Here is a 22,146-nt window from a genome sequence, read left to right as displayed (position 1 = left end):
CGCCATCATGCAGCTCTGTACAAAGTCGATAGTCATGTCACTAGCTGTCCCTCAAAGGGGCTCACAATCTATTGTCCCTATCATAGTCATTTGTCATTAATGTACTCTAAGGTCAATTTTTCGGGGGAAGTCAATTAACTTAAAAAAATAAAGAAGTGAACCTTACTTGTAGAAGTGAAACTTGACAGTAGCTGCAGCATTTCCCACTCTCATCTTATACTCGAGTCAATCACTTTTTCCTGTTTTCCAAGGTAAAAATAGGTACCTCGGCTTATACTCGCATCAACTTATACTAGAGTATATATGGTATGTATTTTCTATATATTTGTTTGTATCAGGCACTGCATCATCCAGTATGCACAATCTTGTGCTTGTTCAGTGGTTCCATGTACAGCCACAGAGTCTACAATGGTAGCTTCCGTACCCATTTCTATATTCTGGACATATTCTCTCTAGGTTTGTGGATCTGAGTTTTGAAGTATTGTATACCAAAGAAAATGGATGTGACTGTGGTCATTTTATTCTTAGGCATTGAACACTAAAATGTATACACAAATGAAATGACCTCTAACCACATACTACATTGCTTGCTGTGTGCCTCTTAACTATTCCTTTTTTTCTCTCAGATGCCCTGCAGCAGTATTTTGGGCTTGGATGTTTCTGTATAGAATAAAGTTATTTAAAAGTGCTTTTATTTTAAGACCTCTATATGCTCAGTCATGGGTCGCCAACCTTTTGGACCTCACGTACCACTAAATTTACGGACTGCGCATGAGCCATGTGTCACTTAAAAGGAAGAAACTTTCCTCAGAGTGACGTCATGATGCCACAACTCGCCCACTCTCCCATCGCAGGTCCAGAGACACAACCCGCCCACCGCCCTGAACCTGTGATCCATATGGGCTACATGGTCCGCGGCTCTGGCCGGTGGGCCCCCTTCCTTCTTCTGACCCTGCTGGGAGTGTACGGACCGCGGTGACCAAGAGCCGCAGACCACCAAAATTTTGTTGCGGACCGCCGGTTTTCGACTGCTGCTCTGTGTTTAAAAAAAATCACCAAAGATTTTACATAGGGAGTTAGAACTGGGTTGATGTAATGTAGCCCTCCAAAAGTGGGGGATTTTTAGGGGCATATTTGTAAAGCATTGCATGTAGCAGTCACTAGACCATTACTGCAGGTTAATCAATCACTGTTATTTAAAAAACATGCACCAGGAAGATACACCTACGTTGAATATTTTGCTTTATAAATATGCCCCTTCATTGATGGATTCATGAAAGATGTCATTTCTCAATTAATTCAGTGCTGTGTTCGGTGCTTGTGGCTCCCTAAGTGGACTGATGCTGTAGTCCTCCTTTTTGTAATGCCAATTTTTAACTTCTTGAAATTGACATTACAGTAAATGGGTATGAAATACCAGGTATATATACAGCATGTGTGTATGAAATACCAGGTATATATAGTGGGCCTGATTTAAATGTACCCACCCTTTTCAGGTCAACAAAATTATTACACAGACAAAAAAGGGGTTAAAATAGAATAAAAATCCTATAAAACATAGCCATGGGGCCCTCAACAGGAGTTTAATCTCAGGCAGCGATTTCCTTTTTAATCAAAGAATTTTAACAGAATCTCAACAGGGACCTTTATTATGTTTTTATTTCCACAATCGAGTAGAAAATTCTATTTGATTTTTGCCATTAGCATGGATACCCCACTGATGTGAGCGGTGATTGAGTACTGTTGTCATATCACTGCCATGTCTGGCGGCAGAGCTGATGAGACTTTAATACATTATTTATCAGCGCTGTGACAACCACTGATGGCTCAGCACCCTATAATTACTTGTTGTCATATTTACAGCAAGGAAGTGAAAGTTTTAAAGCTTAGAAAAGTACAGCAGTGTTTTTCCCCCACATATGTCTTATTAATGTGGTAAAGGAAAGAATTCAGATATATGGAATATTAGCTGATTTGTATGATTCGTTGGTAATATGCTTTGTAGGTTCTTCTCTTTTATTGTCTTTGAATTCTGCCATTAAACAAAGATGCTGATGTGTATGAAAATAGATTTCTGAAATAGGAAACTAAAATAGTGGATGAAGACCATGATAAAAGGGTAGAGAGGAATTTGTACACTGGTCAGGTTATACTTTGATGTCTGTGCCCCATTGGGGAAATTACTCCTCACTTCCCGTCCTGGAAACACTACAAGACGTTAGAAATAATTCTAATTTAAGCCTTCGTCTACACAGACTGTTTCCCCAGCGTTTACCCTGAGGCTTTAAAAGCCCATGTTTGAAATTCACATGCATTCCAATGGGCTAATATACACCAGGGCGTTTCTTGAGGCACGTCTTTAAGTGTTATAGATAATGCTCCTTGCAACGTTTTAAAGAATAAAACGCGGGTTTTTTTTCACTGTTTAAAGACAAGCTTTAAAATGCCTGAATTTCAAACATGGACTTTTAAAAGCCTCGGGTTAAATGCTGGGGAAACAGTCCATGTAGACCCAGCCTTAGACAGTTGTCACTGGAACAAATGTCCTCTTCAGAGGTTTACCTTTACTACGTGTTCTGCTGACAGCCCAAAAATGTTGGATTCTCTATCACTTTATTTCTTGGTGACAACAGTCAACAGGACAAATAGAATGAAACTGCCTGGAGAGGAAAGTGCACAAACAAAATAACTTTGACAGAGGGTCAAATCCTAAAACCTGGGAAGAAAAAAGACTTTACACTCACTCAATTGAGTACACCAAAATCACTGTTATGTGTATACACATATGCAAGTCTTCTGACATTGTATGGGTCACAGCACCCAACTAAAGATTATTGAAGTTTACTTCTCTGAACAAGCTGGGCACAGAAGTTAGAAAATGAGGACATATGCAGCATGTCTACAGTGCATTGTCAATTCTCCATGTTTCCACTTTTTATGAAAAACTTCCAAGTATAAAAAATACCTGCTACTGCCAGGTATCTAGTGAGTTCCTAATTCCTATAGTGTGCTGACAAGGCTGCTATATCAACCCTGCCAAAATGCTGCTCTGGTGACTACAGAACACCCGAAAAAATTGCTTTAAATTTAGATTCAGTGTTTGCAGAATTTCCTCCAACATTTGAAAGAAACCTTTGTTGTGGTAATTTGCCAATATTGTCTATAGTGGTATGTAGCTACATGAAGATTAAAGACTTATTACATGGTCTATGTATTCTGTAAAATAAGGCAACCCAACCACCAGACCGCAGCTGTCCTTGTAGGCGGCAATTTTCACTGTGACATGAAGGATCTGTGTCCTCTCTCCTGTTATGTTGTTCAGCTAGGCTTGCATGAGAGGACACAGATCTTTCCTGTCACAATGAAGACTGCATCAGACCGGGCAGATTCACTGCCCCCTGCTCTTCTTTCCCAAATCAATTTCATGCAAGAAAAATTTTCCATGGTTCCCAATGGTTCATGAAAAAAAAATCTTGCACTAAATGGGGGCAAAGCGTGGTACAAAAAGAAAATGGGGACCACTGCTGAAATGCATGTGCAATGTAAGGGTATACAGTATTTCTGAATTTATCCACTAGATGGTGCCATATTGGTTTTCATTCACTCTTTTTACAGGTGTAATGCTTTGTGAATTTACATGAGCATAGTACCACCTAATGGACAAATTGAGAGTGGCATTAGCTATTAAACCATTGTCACTGTATGTTTACCAATGTCTACCATTCAAGTACTTTAAAGTACATTTGTCCATTGCAGTTTCCACAGAATAATAAAAGAAGTCTCTACTACTTACCCAACATTCCATAGATTGTAAGCTCTTCTGGTTAGGGTTCTTTCCTCCTCCGGTGTCACTGTCTGTATCTGTCTGTCATTTGCAACCCCTACTTAATGTAAAGCACTGTGTAATATGCTGGAGCTATATAAATACTGTTTATTAATAATAATACTAATAATAATATTAACCTAAGTACATACATAAATAGCACAAAAGTTTTTTTCACACGGTACAGGGATACTCACTAGTTAGGGTTTTTCACAGGCTGTGTTTTTTCTAGGATTATTTGATGGCATTATCACTACAACAGGAGCAGCAGAACCAAGATATAGACTGGGAGCAAATACCAGAGGGCATCAGTGACCTGGAGCTGGCCAAAAAACTTCAGGAGGAAGAGGACAGGAGAGCCTCACAGTATTATCAGGAACAGGAGCAGGCAGCGGCTTCTGCTCCCCCACAGGTATTGCCATTTGTTTTAACTTTTGTTCCCATTTTTGAGATTTCCACTACTAATATTCTTGTTTGTAGAAATTGGAATAGGGTCTTAAACTCACCACACATGTTGTAATTTCATTTAGATTTATTACCAGCTATGAAGGGCAGGGACCTGTCTGGCTGGATAGTTTAGGTAGTTGTATGTTTGACAAATCTATCTATCTAGAATTTCCCCTGACCTGTTTATAGGCTTATAAAGTGTATACATCATTAACCACTAATTGCCACATTATTATGAGCATTATTAGTGGGGCTCCGCTATTAATTTACCAAATTTACCACTAGCAGAGCCCAAACTTCACTACTTCATGCAGTGTCAACAGGTCATGCAATGGCTATTGAGTGAGCCAGAGGGTCCTTTCTTGGTGGGTACTGGCCACTGGCAGGGTGTGCCTGCCAAGCCACTTCCCCCATGAGCTGGGCCGGGTCATCAGACAGAGATATGTATGATAATACCATCGTGGTCATCATCAGGTGCTGTGCCACCCTGGATCATTTTCATCTGGACACCTTTTAGCTTTTTTTTTCTCCAATCCGACTTTAACTACTGTAAAGGCCAATCCACACCAATCAATTTGAAACAGTCAAAGCATTTGAGGACAAATATGAAATCCTTATTTGATAGTACATGCAATGAATAGGATAAAATAGGAGACAATTAGGAAAATGTACAGAAAAACTGTTTTGGTGCATACAGTTAGTGCCGCTGGTATAGCCATTCCAAAATTTTTGGAAACGGGTAGCCACACCTTCCAAGATTGAATAGTGTTGAAAAACCACATATATGAGATGCTAGAACTTACACATTCTTTGGGTGATAGAGAAGCTAAACTCTTGGATATATAGATGCCTTAGATACAATTTAGTGAAACAGAAACATGTAGCAAGCTTTTTGAAATTCATGAAGTATGAGTACATGATAACCCTGGCATCGACTTAAGCCTCAAGTTGTATGGAGAGGAAATCCAGATATTTGCACCTATGGCCCGAGAGGGGAGAGAGGGAAGATGAAAGGAATGAGCAGTTGTGCTTAATAAACTTATTATTGTAATATTGTTTGCATGTGCATATTGTAGTGACATTTTTTTGTCTAAAGATAAACTAGCTCTCTATATTGTATGTCATGGTATTAAAGAAAGGCCCTGTAACAATGTATTGATGTTGGACAATTTTACATATATTCAGATGTTTTGTATGTTTCCTTGCTCAAAAGTTACTCTTTTGTTAGGCAAGTGAAAGATTTGAAAGTATTGTATGATGTCCCTAATTAGCAGGATCCATTTAGAAACAAATTTTGGACAGCAGATTTGACAATGGTGCCTTCTGATGAGCAACCCCCTAGTAAGTTATACTCCCCACATGACACTTGCCGGTTGTGAACAGTGCCATGTGTGGGTCAGGTACACGATCCATCCAGTTAGACTATAACCCCCAGGTTTACTCAGGATGACCTGCAGAAGAGAAGCCATAATGGAAGCTGGATTGGTAAGTTACCCTAATGAGTGGGTTGCTATCCAGATGCATTGTTGCTTTGCCCTGAGTTGGCAGATGGAATCTGTGAGGTGTGTGGCCCAGGAGAGCTATTCATTGTAAATATTTTTATGTTTACTTATTACAGCCGGGACAACAGCCTCAAGCAAGCGCCAGTCCGTCCAGTGGGCGACCATCAGGGAGCAGTGAGAAAAAAAAGAAAGAGCCCAAAGAGAAGGAAAAAGAGAAGAACACGTGTACACTCTTGTAATGGAGCGAAATGGTTTTTTAACAATCCGTCGTGACAGTGGGTCCAGGAAAAAGGAGACAACGGTTATAAGCCATCTGTGCCTGAACACCCCCCGCTGTGCTTCAGTTTGTTAGGGGGAAATTTGTTACAGACTTGGTACACTCATTACTTTTTTCATTTGGAGTAGTGTGGTGAAACCATGTGTCCGTGTCACAAGGTGTGGAGCAAAAGCACCAAATACACATCACTTTTGTTCCATTTTTTGTATCTGTTTGGCTTTCTTGATATCAAGCCATAACAAATAATCCCAACTTTTTCTACCCGTGGGAAAGAAGAACGGTTACCATTCTGAAAATTGTTGTGAATATTAAACAAGATTGTTGAAGGAAATCTAGAGGTGTCTCCAACTGCTAGCCTTACTTCTCCTTATTCTGGGACTTGTGCTGTTTTCCCACAAGTTTTGAAAGAAACTCATCTTATGTATTTCCTCTGTAAATATAAATCCAGTTAGACATTTACTGTAATTAAGGGAATATTTACTACTTCACTGTGTCATAACCTGGGCATTGTACCCAAAATATCAGGTTTGAATATTTTGTGACAGAGTACACTTTTTTAATATTTAGGACCAGTCTTTTTGTATACATTGTTCTGTATGTGATATCATGATAGCATAATGGGAGCTTAGGTTTTGTCTGGTGAATGGGGTTATTTAAGGTGAACACCTTTTAAACCAGTAATTGAAAGACTGTTACTGTACATTCTGCTGTATTTACCACTGTGTGTTTGCAGCTCAGATGGGGCATTTTTTAATGAAGACTGAACCAAGCTGTTGTTTTAGTTGTGTTAGACTTCTTATACTGGTTCTGTAAGGCTGGAAGAGTGGCGGACAGAAGAGTGTTTGATGTCCCTATGTATCTATAATAGCTGTAAAGCTTATGTGGTCTTATTCTACATGTTTTCTGACTGTAGACAATCAGTGTCCGCTCCAGTTATCCACACGCTTTTGTGTTTTCTTACATTACTGATATAGATTAGTTACAGTTAGCTGTCCATGTGAGTTGTGGGAACATGGCTAAAAGTCAAAAACATAATTTATTGTGTAATTGCTGGTGTTTGAGTAATTTACTGCCTTCAAATACCCCCAACACATCTGTCCTAATCCCAGGCAAGGGAGTCCCATTCTTATCTCTGGGCCTGATTTATTAAAGCTCTCCAAGATTGGAGAAGATAGGCTATCATGGTACAAGCTGGGTGGTCCAGCAAACTTGCCATGAATTTCCTATTTATTGGCAAAGGTTATAATTCCTAGACCAGATCCATTCCAGGTTTGCTGGATCACCCACGAGAGCCTTAATAAATCTGGCCCTCTGTGTTCTCCATAAATTAATTGGGATATTGACTGCAGAGATCTTTCTGAGCCCGAGAGATATAGAAGAAGCCAGAATTTAGAACTGTCCATAATTTATCCAAATTGATGTTTGAATCCACTTTTAAGTAGATGACGTTTGCATTGTTTATTTTTTTTCCTGTACCAAACTAGATTGTGATTTGTATTTTATATATATCTTGTTATAATACATGTGATTTATTATTTCTATTCATTTTTAAGGAAGAATGCTTAGTGAAAACAGAATCTCCCACACGAATGCCTGGTAAATCAGCAGCAATACCATGGCAGGCTTTCTACAAAACTAACCAGTAACCATTTAACAATGGGTTTGGCATTATAGACCCGGAAAAGAATCAATACAGTCCTTGTTTATTAAAGGGGGCGGAGATACTGGATACATATGTATTAAAGGAAAAGAGGAAAATAGAAACTACAATGATTTGTAATGGCGTTTTTGTGTAATCCCTGGTTAGAAATAGATCACTTACCTATTACAGCAAGGGGTTTGTTTATAATGCAGTGAAGATGACATTCAGCAGCATTCCCTGGTGGATAATTCTTGATACATCAGTGATTGATTGTCATATTTTTCATTGTACTAACACCACACAATAAGAGACGTATTATTTACTTTTTCTGGGAAACAGAAGCAAGTATTTGTGTCACATTGATCTGTCAATAAAGCTCATAAAGCACAACAGATCTGGTCTTGAAAGAGAGAGGCTGCCCTGACTCAGGTAATAGAGACCTCTCTTGTAGAGCCGGCCTTTGGTGCCTATGGAACAAACTTCCTAGAACAGCGGTTGCCAACCGGTGATCTGCAAGAAAATTTTGGTGGTCTGCCGCTCTGGCTGGTGCGCCCCCAGCAGGGTCAGGAGAAGTAGCGCACTGGCCAGAGCCGCAGACCATGTCCCTCCCATGGACACAACATCATGACGTCACTTTGGGGGAAGTTTCTTCCCCTTTGAGTGACACGCGGCTCCCCGTGCATGCGCGGTTCAGATTCCGTGCATTCAGTGGTCCGTAGGTCCGAAAAGGTTGGCCACCACTGTTTTAGAACATACTGCTGAGATAGCTATCACTTTGCAACATTAGGATATTTTTTTATTATTGTCCTCATAGAAAACAAGTAAACTTTAATGTATCAAAAAAGGAGAAAAGAATACAAAGGGGTTTTTAAGGCAAAGCATGTATTCCAAAGAACTAAAGTGATAAAACATATATTATACGCATAGAGAAACAATTATTGTGTACAAATTAGCTTTATGATAGCCCCTGCCCCATAACATTTTTGGGGTTTTTGAGTTATACAAAAAGGTTCCTGAATATTTAAACTGAATCCATAGTTCTCCAGAAGGAGTAAGGTACTGGCTGCACCTAATAGGGAATGTCTTTAAGGTCTCGAATTCTGATGCATTTCGCCTACATAGGCTTCCTCAGGGGAGCATCAGACATATATCTAACATTCTTCCCTGTGCACAATATGTGTAAAGAAAAGGGAAAAGCATTTCCAGCAAAATAATTAACTCAAAAGGTCCAGTAACTGTGCTAACAATTTATGGTAGATATTTAAGGGTTGGCAATCTTTTTACAAAATTGAATGAAGGAGATTACCCACAACTTAATTTATGTATGCCTAAACTTTAATCTTTGTGACTTAGATAAGTGTGATTATCATGGCACCTGTACTTACACCCATGGCTTCATGGTACTTCAAAGAATGTATGGTAACAACTAGACACAAAAGCATGGTTTCAGCATAGGAAACTCCTTGAGCACCCCTGTACTGTACACAGATAAATGTTGATATAAAAGACAGGAGGGGGCTGTTTGTCTAGCTGATGGATTATATGTGTAACTATTTTAGTGATTAAAGGATGTTTTGTTTCCAAATTTCTTCATCAGGTGCCAGCCAACAAACATTTGGCAATCTTTACACATGAAACTAAAAAAAGTAAAATAAGTTATGCCAGATAAAAATTGAGCAATTCTGTATACCTTGAAACCAGAATATTTTCCGAAATCCTGCTCATACTGTCAAAATATTTTACTGTTGAACTCTAAGCTGATATTCTAACCCTTCATCAACCTAGGTGACCACACTGCTGCTTTGGTTCTTGAGCTTCATTTAAATGTATTCAATTAAAAAATGTGAAGCCAGGATAACTTTTTTTGAGTTTTTGGATGCTGGGTGATTATCTAATATTTGATTCATAGCTTTAAGATTCTTATAACCTGACAGATTGCTGCTGTTAGGTCCAAGACCCATAGTTGCTGCTCCCCCAGCATTTTTAAGAATACAACCCCCTCTCATCTAAGGGATCTTTTAGGACCTGTGCCATCAAAAGGTAAATCCTCTCCTGTAGACTTGGATGTCTTTTATTGGTGTTTTCACTTCCTAAAGGGAAATATTGTATTTCCATTGGTCTAAAACTAAAGCTTTCATATTGCTACAAAAGGAATAGACTTTCTTGTGATTCTTTGTGTACATCTAATCACCTAATTACATGGCTTGTGACTTAACGTATGCAAGGAGATTCCTTATTTTCTGTACTGTGGATTGCATTGCTGGATTCAGATCTTTTTGAGGAATAGACCTAACCAGTTGTGGAAGGGTACTGACTTTCTCATTTGCATGCTTGTTCTTTGTCAGTGACTTGGAAACTATTAATAAATTGATAGCTTGTCTGTATAGAATGAAGAGGTTTGCAAAGGTCTACAGGTTTCCTTTAAGCAATAGATTTCTGTTTATCTAAGCAACAGCTAGGGCATATTTGGTCGTGTCACTGAGCTGTAATCGCTCTACTTCTCAAAATATGGGTACAGGTAGTCCCCGAGTTAAGGAGATCCGACATACGGATGACTCCTAGATACCAACGGGGCTTCCCTGCTCGCTTGTGTGCAGGATGGTAGCTTGATGGGGGGAGGTGGCGGTTTGCAAGACTTGCAGAAGAAATCTTTTGTTAAACAAAGCTGAGGTTGTGGGTGATTTTAAGAGCTGAGCTGATCTGTAACATTGTGTAACTCTTTAATGACCAAGACAAACTCTGCAATTGTTTCTTTTTGCATATCAAAGCACAGCTTGCTCCAGAAGTTAATGAATGTCTAGGCTCTATAAAAATTTTTTTTTTCTTTTGCTTTGTTTGTGATTACTTTACAGTGAGGATTTTGTACAGTAACTGACACCATGGTGTCTAATAATATGAGACAAACATCTGTCCTAATTGAACTTATTAAAATAATGTACTTGTTCTGACTTACGTACAAATTCAACTTAAGAACAAACCTACAGTGCCTATCTCGTACGTAACCCGGGGATTACCTGTACTACAAGGAATAAAACAAAATAGATGTAACGTGAGGCAGATTTTTTGCTATTTTGTGCCAAGGGTTACAATCATTTCTGGGTGAGCTTCTATGATATTAGTTGAGTTACTGATACGCAGACAAGAGTTGTAAAAAAAAAAAAACTCCACTTTTTTGGTGTCCACTAAAAACCAGTAACTATAAAAGATACTAAAAGAAAAAAAAGCGTGGCAGCTCTATGCAGCTTTATTGGCTCAAAGGAAAAATGTCATAAGCCAGCAAGAATAAGAAAAACCTGCACCAACAAGACCTACAAGGTGGACCAAAAGGCAAACCATCTGCCAGTGCCTGGAGGATCAGACTGTTATCTGCTCACATATTACAGGTAATAAAAAGACAGTATGGCCATGCAGGGACTACAGAGTGTCTGGAAAACCTTTACCTAAATACTTTGCCTATGCATGGTGCAAAGTGAATCCTTTAACCTCTTTATCTTCACTTCCTCACCGATTCCATTGCAGCTGATGCAGAGGTATCAGCAAGCCAGGGCAGCAGTGACATCAGAGCTCAGGTCTAGCCATGGCTGCCGGGCCTGTGCACAATCACATGCTTCATCCTAAAACAACTGTATTAGGGCAATATACAAAATTCTCACTGTTTTGTATTTTCATTGGGTACAAGATGCTTCTTTAGAAAATAGTTGTTGCAGAGAAAATTACTCTGGTCATTTACTATTTCTGCAAAATGATATGAATTATATGATCCTGTATGTTTGACTTGTGTACCTGGTGTTAAATGCTTTCACCTTATACCTACATCCAGGTAATATACTGCATATTTCCCGATTATCCAGTCCACACATAGATAGGCAAATTCTTCCATTGCACTGTGTCTATGGCAATCAAATATGTGGTCAAGTCCAGCCAATCAATCAGTGTGAGGCAGATTAATTGACTCCTCTCTGTTTTCAGGTTTTTTTTTTTTTGTTGTTGCCATATCCCTGGATTGATCTGTTAAGTACAATCTTGGCTAAAGTTACAAGTTTAAACCTTTTCCCCCAGTAATATACTGACACTGCAGTTTTTTTACCCTGAAGTGGCACCATACCAAACAGCTAGACACCTCCAATCATAATTTAGCTTGTGGAGTACTGGAAACACTGACATCAAAAGTGGTGATTATAGTGCAAACGTTTTAAGAGTTACAACCTGAAATGATTTTACAAGTTGACATGAATTTGTTTTCCATCCTGCTAGATTGGTCCTCATGCGTGTTGCTATGTAGCTTTCTAACAATATTAAGGACAGGTTTGGACCTACAACAAGATCAAACAATCACAGCGGCTAGCACCTTGCCAGCCAGTCGATCCCTGCAACTCTGGTTCTAAAATAATCAGTATCTGCATTTGCCAGCAGGGGGCAGTGAATGATACTGAACTATTTTCTATAGGGCGGTCATGGCCATAAGTTACCTGTGGTGTCCACTGGCATGAGGAAGCGGTAACTGCATTGCAACTTCAATGCCAGTCTGAACATAGCCTAACTTTCCGGCTTGGTAGGCATTTGCTCCGAATATTATTGGCAGATTTTTACTATATTTTCCCTCCATATGAACAGCACTCTGACAATCCAGACCATATTCATTCTTGGACTGTCTTTAAACAGCCAGATTGTAATTTTTAATTGTGTGATAATAAAGGGTACATGTTATTTGTAGTTCTCCCATCATTAGGCTTCTCCAGTATGTATATATATATATATATATATAACTGTTTATGACAATGATCCCAATAAGACTGACGCTATTCTGATGAGTAAATGTATTTAGACAACAGATGAGCACAATAAACTTAATGATACAATATTTCCAAGTCTCCCACCCCTCAGCTCTTGTATTCATCTTGTGTTTATATGTATCACAGCACCTAAGTCCACTTTTAACAATGATGATGTACATTTGGATGTTTTTGTACTTGTTGGCAGTTGGAATCTGGTATTAAAGCTTTGAAGAGCAGTGTGACATAGTGTGTGGTGCGCATACCCTTTTATTCTGCACTATCAACGCTAAACACTTTAGAACTGATAAAATGTTCTAAATAATTAAAATAAAGAACTTTAAAACAAAAGGGTCTCATTTTTTATCACTGTTGGACTAGATTGTTTGAAACAGATTGTTGGACTCAATAGTAGCTTCTAGGTATTGTATAAGCTGAAGTATAAAAAACTTTTTACCTTCAAAATCCCATTGAAAAATGAATTTTGGTTTATAGTCAGGTGACACCTAGTGGTATGTCCTGGAAATGCATTTACCTCTGCTTTGACCAATCCCCAAGAACATATTTGTAAGAACTTTATGTGAGCTCAGCGCCATCTACTGTTAGCAAACAATAATGCACAAAATATAATAAGAATCAGTCTATCAAAACAAACTTGATATACAGGCTGAGACCATGTGATCTTTTTTTCTTTCTTCCCTTTTAAAAAAGCACACCGTGGATGTATTTATTCACACTGGTTTTATTCTCTTTTATGGATTTTTGTTTTGAATTTTAGCAAAAATTAAAAGTATTGGTTCAGGTAGAAGTAAGTATCTCCATTTATTGTTATGCATACATATGCTTTGTAGTAAGGGCCTGTTTACACCTATGATTTTTTTGTATTGAGGAAAGTTTCTACAGTTTCAACTTCATGCTAGGACCCATTTATTACATTTTTGATGTTTTTATCCAGGGCATGGCAACTTTTTTTAAAAAAATAGCTTTTATGCACTCAAATAGTCTTTTTTAGGTCTTTCAATGTATTACAGCAGCTCAAAATTCAGGCCTGTGATACCTCTTAACGTGCTGCAGCACAAGTAAGGTGTATTTTTCCAGCTTGGTCACATGTTTTCCAGGCCCAGATTTTTTAACATCAGACAAAAGGATATGTGCAGTGTAGTTTCTATCAGAGCATGTTTGGTTTAAAGCATTTCTGATGCTTCTGATTTCATGATAAAATTCTGGAGCAGTTCTCAGATCCTTGCAGATTTCCTATGTCATCATTCTCACCCTAATTCTATGCTTTTCCTAAGCAAGTCAGTATTCCATAGTAACTCCATTGTTACTGCTTGTATGAAGGTACTGAAAAAGAACAGGCAGGTAAAGTTTTTTTTTATGGCTGCTTATATTTACCTATTTTCCTAGCATGCTGTTAAAAGGATTCATAAAATTAGCACTTTATGTTTCACATTTTAAGGATTCTGCCCCCAGCAGTAAATTTAGCTGAACGTCCAACAAACACAATTTCTACTCCTAATAAGCCCCAGCACACACAATTTATTTAGAACATACATTTTTTTTTTACTTAAGGATAGTTAGATATGATACTGTGCATGTATTACAGAAATGTAGCATTCTTCTCGTGAATTTCACTTTGACCACTTAAACCGTCAGAGTCGGAGTCAGAAAGAAAAAAAACACCCAAAACCAAACTTAAAACTGAAAACCAGCTTTATTTTTATACCACCTAAAAGTGTACAAGACATGAAGGGGAAAAAATTATGGCCAGGATTCACATCACAGCACAGTGTATCTTGACATTCCAGACAAGTGCAAAAAATATTCTACAGTATTCAGAGCTTTGATGACGTTTAAGCTCGAAAATGCAAGTGAAAAAAACTATACTACATCTTAAAAAAAGACTCAGTAACCAGATATTATCTAGCCTATCACAGACCATTTTCAAAAAGGGAAAATACACTAGTAAATATTGATCCAGTATAAAAGCCCAGTTATGTTTATTATTCAAATAATTTACCCAGGCTGCATTCTTTAATAAAATGTTATTTGACAAAAAACAACTTTACCCCCAAATTTTAGCATTACATATGGGAGGCTATAAACCAGGCTCCCATGGTAGATGGGTGGCTTTGTGGCAGTTCTTATTTACAACTAATTTCTGCAAATATTTACCCCTTATATTCAGTCATGTTTATTTTCAGGAAAGCCTTGGACAGAGAGAAAAGATCACTAACTCATGGCAAGGCTTTACATTCCCTCCACATAAAAGAACCTAGAACACTTGTACAAGCAGCTCTGTTCTGGAACACGATTGAATGATTAAATCCATCTAAATAGTACAATGTCAGGTGTGCTGGCCAAGGGTTCTTTGCACTGTAAAGCCCGTTCATGCTATTTTAGCACAATGGAAAAAAAATCTCAATGTTCGGATCCAAAATACTGTTAGGAGTCAATTCCAAGGCGTTTGTCCAAGAACAACTTTACTATACAAATTAAAGTCCATCATAAAACAAAGAATAAAATGGTAAAAAAAATGAAACCCTTGTTTTATTCAGGTTTACAAGGAAAAAAATAAGTTATCCCAAAGACGAGGCGGCCAGAGATTTAGTATCTCCTTGGAGGTGCTCCCTTAAACGGCTTGAATCCAGAACCGCTTCCTCGCTGCATCGATCCACCCGGCATCGGTACAACTCTGTTGATGGCTGAATTACTAGAGGAAAAAAAAATAAAAAGTCAGGTTAACTATTAATGCACACAAAGCATTATTTTTAGTATATAGGATTATTATATATACACACACAAAAGCAAACTCCCAAGATCTGAAAAACAGGCAGTGAAAATAGAAAAATTTGACATACCTGGAATGCGAAGACATCATGCCTCCACTGCGACCATCTGGCATTCTTCGGTCATATCTACTCCCTTGTGTGTTGGGACCATGCCATTCCTTTCTTGGCCCAGTATTATCCCTTCCTGGGGCCATTTGTCTGCCTTCATTATAGTGCTATATTAATACAAAAAAAATAATAAAACAATTACATATCTTTACAAAAAGTACAGATGAAAAAAAAAATCTAATTTATCATCAGAAAGCAGCCAGGTAATTTAATTAGTAATAAAGAAATAATTTAAACAGAATTCTTAGCCTAATTGATGACACCCTCATGTTCCTTTCAGTCCATCTTCTAATGCACAAGAGATAAATAAGTACACAAGTAGTCTAAGAATGGACAAAACAGGGATCCTGCCAATGCATGGAAACACTTCTTTGTGGCTATCACTTTGTTTGTCATGGACTTGTTGCTGCAAAGGTCAATCAGTCAAGGGGCATTCAAACTTTGGTATGCATACTAAGGCTTCATACTGGTGGTTAGTGGCAGGCTAATTTTATTTTAAGATGCATAAATGTTCATTGGTTATGGTAACACTCAAGAATTAAATATTGTTCTTTTCCCACACCTAAGCACACATATAATCCAGATACTTACATGTCCACTTCCACGATTGCCTGCCATGACTGGCCGGTCACCATCTCTTCCACTATAGCCCGATTTCCCCCCACGACTGCCATGACCACCTCTGGAAGAATGCCCAGGACCATCTCTGCCCGGCCTGTTGGAAAAATAGAAATCACTTAGCATATGAAATGTTGCAGTGAACAGGTTTATAACAAGGAATATGAACACAGCACAGTGCTTCTCTAAACACTGCTATGAAACCATTCATTCATTAGAAAAATTACAACAGTGGTAAAAGTACCTTGTATCTCTCTTGTCTGGGTCCATTCCTCCTTCTTTCCAGCTAGCTGTGCGTGGCGGGTTTCCTGGAGGCTCTCTATGGTGGCGGCCATGTGACATATCTGGATTGTTCATTCTGCCTCGCTCATGGCTTTGGCCTTCAGGTCTATTTCCTCCTGCTCTGTCCATTCCCACAGGTCTCCTTTCGTCCCGATCCCTCCTATCTGTGTCTCGTGGCTCATTTCGAGGTGGTGCGGCATCATTTCTTCTTGAATCAAAATTCTTGCTAAAACCCTTTTTGCCTTCTGGCGATACAAATCTGTCACGTCTGACAAATAAATTTCAAATTAGTAAAAAGACACAGTTGCTTTGGTTAAGCTAAATTTAACCTAACATGAAAACCACCAAGACCATTTTTCCATGTTCATTAACCCAAGATTATTAACTAAGGACAAGTCCTTCACAGGTGTTGTGCAGATTTGTTGCCTAGTTACCTTGCACTTTGTCCCGGGCTGAGAAGTTGAAACATAAAACCTCCAAGTTGGAGGTTTTTTCAGATACTAATTATATAATCTTTCTGTGGATTGAAACATGCATCTTGGTGCAATTTTACAGCCTTATAAAGAAATGGTCTGCCTTTTGCAGTACAAATTTCCACTGCACCTTTACCTGGTACCTGGGAAGGTTGTCAAATACAAAACAAGCCCCCTGATAGCTATGCTAGTCACTGCCAATGTCTATCAGGTTACTATTTAGAATTCCAAGAGAAAGGCACTTCAAAACTTAGCATGTGTTCAATGAAAATGCATTGCACCCCTTTTTCTATTACCAGTACCACTACGTGTAGTGTTGGTGCAAGTTCTAATGTATGGTTACCTTTCAAAAGATGATGCAGATGAAGAATCAGGGTACCTGCCCCGTTCTCTATGGTCAAAGTCATTGAACCTATTCTGCTGGCGGTTGTAGTCAGACCCTTGGTTGAAACGAGAGTCTGTATCAATTGACATCTTTTTGTTATCGCTCCAAAAGGGATCATCTCTCCTAAGAGAATGACAGAAAGTTCAAGTTTCAAAAAAAATGTAAAACATTTGTTGCTGGTACAAGCTATCTGGACTGAGAATGGTTAGTGGATATCCAAAGAACACTCATTGCAAGAGATTTTAAGCTTGTAGGAAGGTCATAATTAGACAAGTACAAGGGTCCCTAAAATATGGTTTACCAATGCAGTGTGTAGTTCTTTTTAGATTAACCCAAAGCGAAAAAAAAAAAAATATCTATTTATATCGTGAACAATCTATGCTCGCTCTATGCATGCTTGATTTGATGCCAAGCTTATCAATGTGAGATACCTGTGGTCAACATCACGAGGTCTCTTTAAAGAGTTTCTCTTCTCCTGCTCAAAACGAAGCTGCTCTTGTTGTCTCCTCAGTTCCTCCCTTTCACGTGCAATGCGATCAGCTTCTTTTCGCCGTTCCTGCAGAGTACAAGTCATTAAAAATTTTGCTTGTTTCAAAATGTCACACAATTGAAAAGTACAGCAGGAAGAGAGCTAACCTAAAATATGTAAAATAATAAAAGGTAAAGAATTCACACTACTCCAAAACTCCCTGATCAGAAGGTGCCCAGCCATTCTACATATATCAAGGTGCTACAGCAAATCCTTATCAGGTGGTGACTGGTGACCTCATTAGCTATATGCACGTTCAAAAGATGCATCTAGAAAGCATCAAATATTTAAAGCACCAACAGTTACTTGAAAAGGTGAAACTCTTTGCAAAGTCAAACAAATTTTTAAGTATATGTGTGGTGACATAAAAGATCAAACATATTTAGAGCAGACAAAATCTTTTTCAGAGACTCGGAATTTGTAACTGCCGACTACTGTGTGGCTGGAGATACATTGCCAACATGATGCAGTAAACCAGCAGTGTTCTCCCCAGCCCCTTTTAGCTGGGTGCAGCACCCGGCACTTTTCAGTGACCACCCGGCTGTTTTTGGTTGATTACTGAAAAGTTGGCTCACAATACAAGGGCTGCCACCCTCCTACAATTTCTTCCCACCCAGCTTTAAAATATTTCTGGGTTTAAAACTGACTAGGATCATTTCCAAAGTGGTAAACAGTGGCAACCTCCATAATAAAAGGGCATCCTGTATTAACAAAACAGTTTACGATCATACGCTATATCTTAAGACAGAAGAACCCTAGTAGTGTATGCAGTTTCTGGTATCCTTTGGGAGACATAGGGACCACCATTTGTGCTTATTCAGTTTTTGGCTGTTTACCCTTTTGCTTTAATATTTGTTCTTTACACTTTAATTCTGTCAGTCAGATATGCATACCAAATTTATTTTACCAAGTACACATTTTCAGTTTATAAGCCAGACAACTGAAAAAGACAGAAGGAGCTTGCAATTAGCAGCTTCCATGTCTCAAAAAGGTTTGCTTTACATCACAGTTAGTAGCATGTATGCAGTTTTTATTTTTTTTTTTTGCTTACCTGCTCAATTCGAATGCGCTCTCTTTCCAGGCGTTCGCGCTCCATTCGCTCACGTTCAAGCTTTTGTCTTTCAATTTCTAGTCTTTCGCGCTCCCTTTGTAGATGATCAAGTTCTTCGCGTTCTCGCATTATTCGTACACGCTCCCTTTCCCGACGCTCTCTCTCTGCCATTTCTCTTCGCCTTAAAATAAATATCATATTGAACATTTGACTTTACATCCAAAAATTCTGGTTTGTCTATTAAACATTAAAGGTTATTTTGTTTCCTATAGGCTTTCCAGATTGACAGAGCTACCTCTGTTGCTGAAACTCCAAGCTGCAGTGTCAAGGGAAGGAGGTGTTTCAGTAGGAGAAACGACCAAGATTGGACAGAGATGCATCCAGCAGTAACTGGATTTTGTATTTGTCTGGACTGTTACGCGATCAAGAACAAGTAAGCAGTGACCTGTTGTCAGCTACCAAATGTCAAATGCAGTACTACCTTGATCTCCCACTGCTGACAGAGCTATGAGACTCTAAGCCCCTCCCCCCAATACCTTTACATAGCATTGCTTTTCACAGGTCAAGACATAAAAAGGGAACATCTTAAAGGTGGCTGCTTAAGCACAATTCATAGTTTTATATCTTCACTATAACAAAGCAATTCAAGTTCAGATGCAATATATATAGCAAATGAGGATTATACCTATACCAGCCTTAAAACAGAAAAAGGTTTCCCCAACTACCTCCTTAGTTCCACAGCTCTTTGATATCTCTGTAATCGCTGCAGACGTTCAACATTTTCTCGGAGCCTTTGCGCTTTCATTTTTTCAAATGTCAAGATGTCTTTTTTGTCTCTGAACTTCATTTTGTTCTGGAAAAACCGCTCTCTATTATTTCTCATCTTAAAAAAGTAAAAGAAAAATGGCAAAAAAAAAAAAAATTAAAACGAACAAGTACATATAGTAAATTGTTTAATAATTCTCTGCATATACACTCTACAAATTACATTAGTTATAAAGGTTCAAAGCAGGCTGGAAATCAGATTTAGGTTACAGTTTTTCTTTATCATAGAAAATTCTAATTGTCTAAAAACAATAGCTTTCTCCTGATTTAGCCATAAATATTGGAAAGGTTTTACAGCTTTCTGCAGTACTAGGTCAGTTATATTATACTGCAAAAGCCAAAAGGAAAAACTAGATTAGGAGGAGACAAAGTAGTTTTTTGAAAGATTGCTTTCTGTGAATTTCAAAGAAAGGACCCTGATGGCATAATTTAATTCTCCTCTGAATTATCCGTATCACCGTATGCTGGGTTTCAGAAGTTAAAACCTGAACCCCCATCCATGTAGCTAGTGAACAAGAGCACAGAATTATTTTATGCGTTACTAACTACCAAAAGAAAATGCTGAATATGTTAGATAAAATAATATGGAAGAGTGTGAAGCTGGGGGTCTGGAACATGCAGACATTTTTAATACTGGGGAAGCTTTGCAACAAAAAAATAAAAGAAATACTGCATAGGAGACGATGGTTTCAGGCAGTGAATGCTGTAAACCACCCAAAAATTGGATAAAAATGCATTTAAATTATTACTCATTTCCTACAATTTTTTTTTTTTTTAAACATCAAGGAGTACCAAAAGCTCAGTATAAAATGCCAAAACAAAGAAAAAGTCAGAAATGTGGCAATTACCTTATCAAAGCGGCCTCTTCTCATTTGTGGCCTCATGTGCATTTGATCTCCTTTAGTTTGATCGATTACTACCATCTGTCCAGGACTTTTACCTATCAAGTAAACAAAACCAGTTTTTTTACCAACCTAGTGAAGAACCCATTAAATTACCCTCAAATGTAATATAAACTACTGTGAACTGTCAAGCTAAGAAAAGACAGATTGGTATACTACATTGTTTAGCTACAGCACTATGCAAATGTTTTGGGCAAAGGTTTACACAGATTCGAGTAACTATTCTAAACTAAACGTAGCGCTTGTCACCCTTCAAAAGGGAAGCAAATGGGATACTGCAAACATGTACTCTGTTTTAGAAACTTACCCTCTCTACCAGCCTAAACAATGCAGTTTATTTTGCAAACTTAAGATCCCAAGATTACCACAAATACAGTTAAATGTGTCATATGGTATGACCACCAGGTGTCAAGGTACCAGGTTTGAATCTATGACGGACATGAAAATGGACTCTAAGCACTGTAGAAAATGTCATATCATATCTAAATGCATTCCTAGATTAACTTTCACATTACAAAGTACCCTGCTAGAACGAAAGTAACTGCCCCGAGAAGAAACCCCACAGCAGTATCTTAAGCAAGATTATGGCTACAGAATGTCAAGATTAGGGCAGCCTGCAGCCAAAAGGGGGTTAAGCAAGCATGCACCTAGGGTAAGGGAGGATAATCAGACCAGGGATGCCAGTAATGAATGTGCCGCCCTAGGCAATTAAATATCAATAGCCAAAAGATTTTTCTACAGATCTATATTCTAATAATAGATTATTAATAATAAATTATTAGCCCATTCTAATCTAAAAATCTTCTTTGAACCTTTTTAGTTACCAAATCTATACAATTCTACCAGAAAAAGAACAATGACCTTCCCTCCCATTGGAAGGCTGCAACATTTAAATACAAGTGCACCCTAATCAAGTAAATGTGGGGGTCACATAGGGAGTGGATATCAGCATTGACTCTGCTCATTCACAAGCCTGTAGCTTTTCAATTATCCACGGTTATTGAAACCCTTCCACTGTGAGCTGCAGTGTCTAAAAAGGGGAGCATGTGAGAAACATACAAGAGAATGTATCTCTTTTTGGATTTAGTACGTGTTTAAACGGTTTTACAGAAACCTTTACTCGTGTTCACCCAGCTGCAGGTATTCAACAGTCTAAAATACAAACACATCTTCTCCCAGCAGCAACAAAATAAGCCAAAGTCCCTAGCAATTCAAGAGTCTAGCATTATAGGGCTAGGAAGACTATCTATATCCAAAACACTAGTAGGACAGATGAGCATTAGGTGCCCAATTTCACAGACTGCAATTTTCAAATTAGTTTCTAATTGATAGCATTATTGAGAAAAGGACATCCAATATTGGCGAATGACTGTAGTATCATTAACAGTCACATGTCTGTCCAACAGATAGAATACTCTTCAAGAAATGCACATTACCAGTCTTGTCTTAGAAGTTAAGACCAGGGGACACAATTTACACACTACACTGACTTTCCCTATGCTTGATCAATCATTGTAGCTCTGCCCCTAAATATAATGGTGCATCTAGATCCTTTTAACAAATAGTTTTAGTTCAAGGAAAGTGGTATTGTTTAAATATCTGCTATGAGAGAAAAGATCCTTTACCTGGCCGCTTCCTTTCTTCGCTCTTCTTTGCTGGGTCTTGAGAGCCTCCGGTTTCAGCACTCTTTTCCCTGCCATCTTTCTTGGTATCTTTGC

The 22,146-nt window shown here is 38.3% G+C and overlaps 2 protein-coding genes across 6 annotated transcripts in view; one reads left to right on the top strand and one right to left on the bottom strand.

Moving 5' to 3' along the window:
- The window catches only part of MINDY2 (MINDY lysine 48 deubiquitinase 2), a 45,377-nt gene extending 32,563 nt beyond the window's left edge, over positions 1-12,814 (top strand). For 3 of the 5 annotated variants that reach the window (XM_072402315.1, XM_072402316.1, XM_072402317.1), the window contains 2 exons: positions 4,056-4,235; positions 5,889-12,814. In XM_072402315.1, the coding sequence (XP_072258416.1) occupies positions 4,056-4,235; positions 5,889-6,011 (303 nt within the window). In that variant the 3' untranslated portion in view covers positions 6,012-12,814. Of the gene's footprint in view, positions 1-4,039; positions 4,236-5,888 lie in introns of those variants that run through there. The other 2 variants (XR_011919533.1, XM_072402318.1) reach the window with 2 other exon arrangements.
- Positions 12,815-14,158: 1,344 nt separating this feature from the next.
- Positions 14,159-22,146, bottom strand: part of SLTM (SAFB like transcription modulator) — a 26,292-nt gene continuing 18,304 nt past the window's right edge. Inside the window, exons 12-21 of the mRNA XM_072399091.1 lie at positions 22,054-22,140; positions 20,375-20,466; positions 19,427-19,584; positions 18,702-18,882; positions 17,553-17,677; positions 17,080-17,244; positions 16,226-16,531; positions 15,955-16,078; positions 15,325-15,470; positions 14,159-15,176 (exon numbers count right to left, since the gene is read on the bottom strand). Coding sequence (XP_072255192.1) covers positions 15,071-15,176; positions 15,325-15,470; positions 15,955-16,078; positions 16,226-16,531; positions 17,080-17,244; positions 17,553-17,677; positions 18,702-18,882; positions 19,427-19,584; positions 20,375-20,466; positions 22,054-22,140 — 1,490 coding nt within the window. The 3' untranslated portion in view covers positions 14,159-15,070. The remainder of the gene's footprint in view (positions 15,177-15,324; positions 15,471-15,954; positions 16,079-16,225; positions 16,532-17,079; positions 17,245-17,552; positions 17,678-18,701; positions 18,883-19,426; positions 19,585-20,374; positions 20,467-22,053; positions 22,141-22,146) is intronic.

The sequence above is a fragment of the Pyxicephalus adspersus genome, chromosome 2, assembly GCF_032062135.1.
Source record: "Pyxicephalus adspersus chromosome 2, UCB_Pads_2.0, whole genome shotgun sequence".
Taxonomy (NCBI): Eukaryota; Metazoa; Chordata; class Amphibia; order Anura; family Pyxicephalidae; genus Pyxicephalus; species Pyxicephalus adspersus.
The sequence above is the reverse complement of the archived record's forward strand: the minus strand, read 5'-3'. Positions and strand labels throughout refer to the sequence as shown.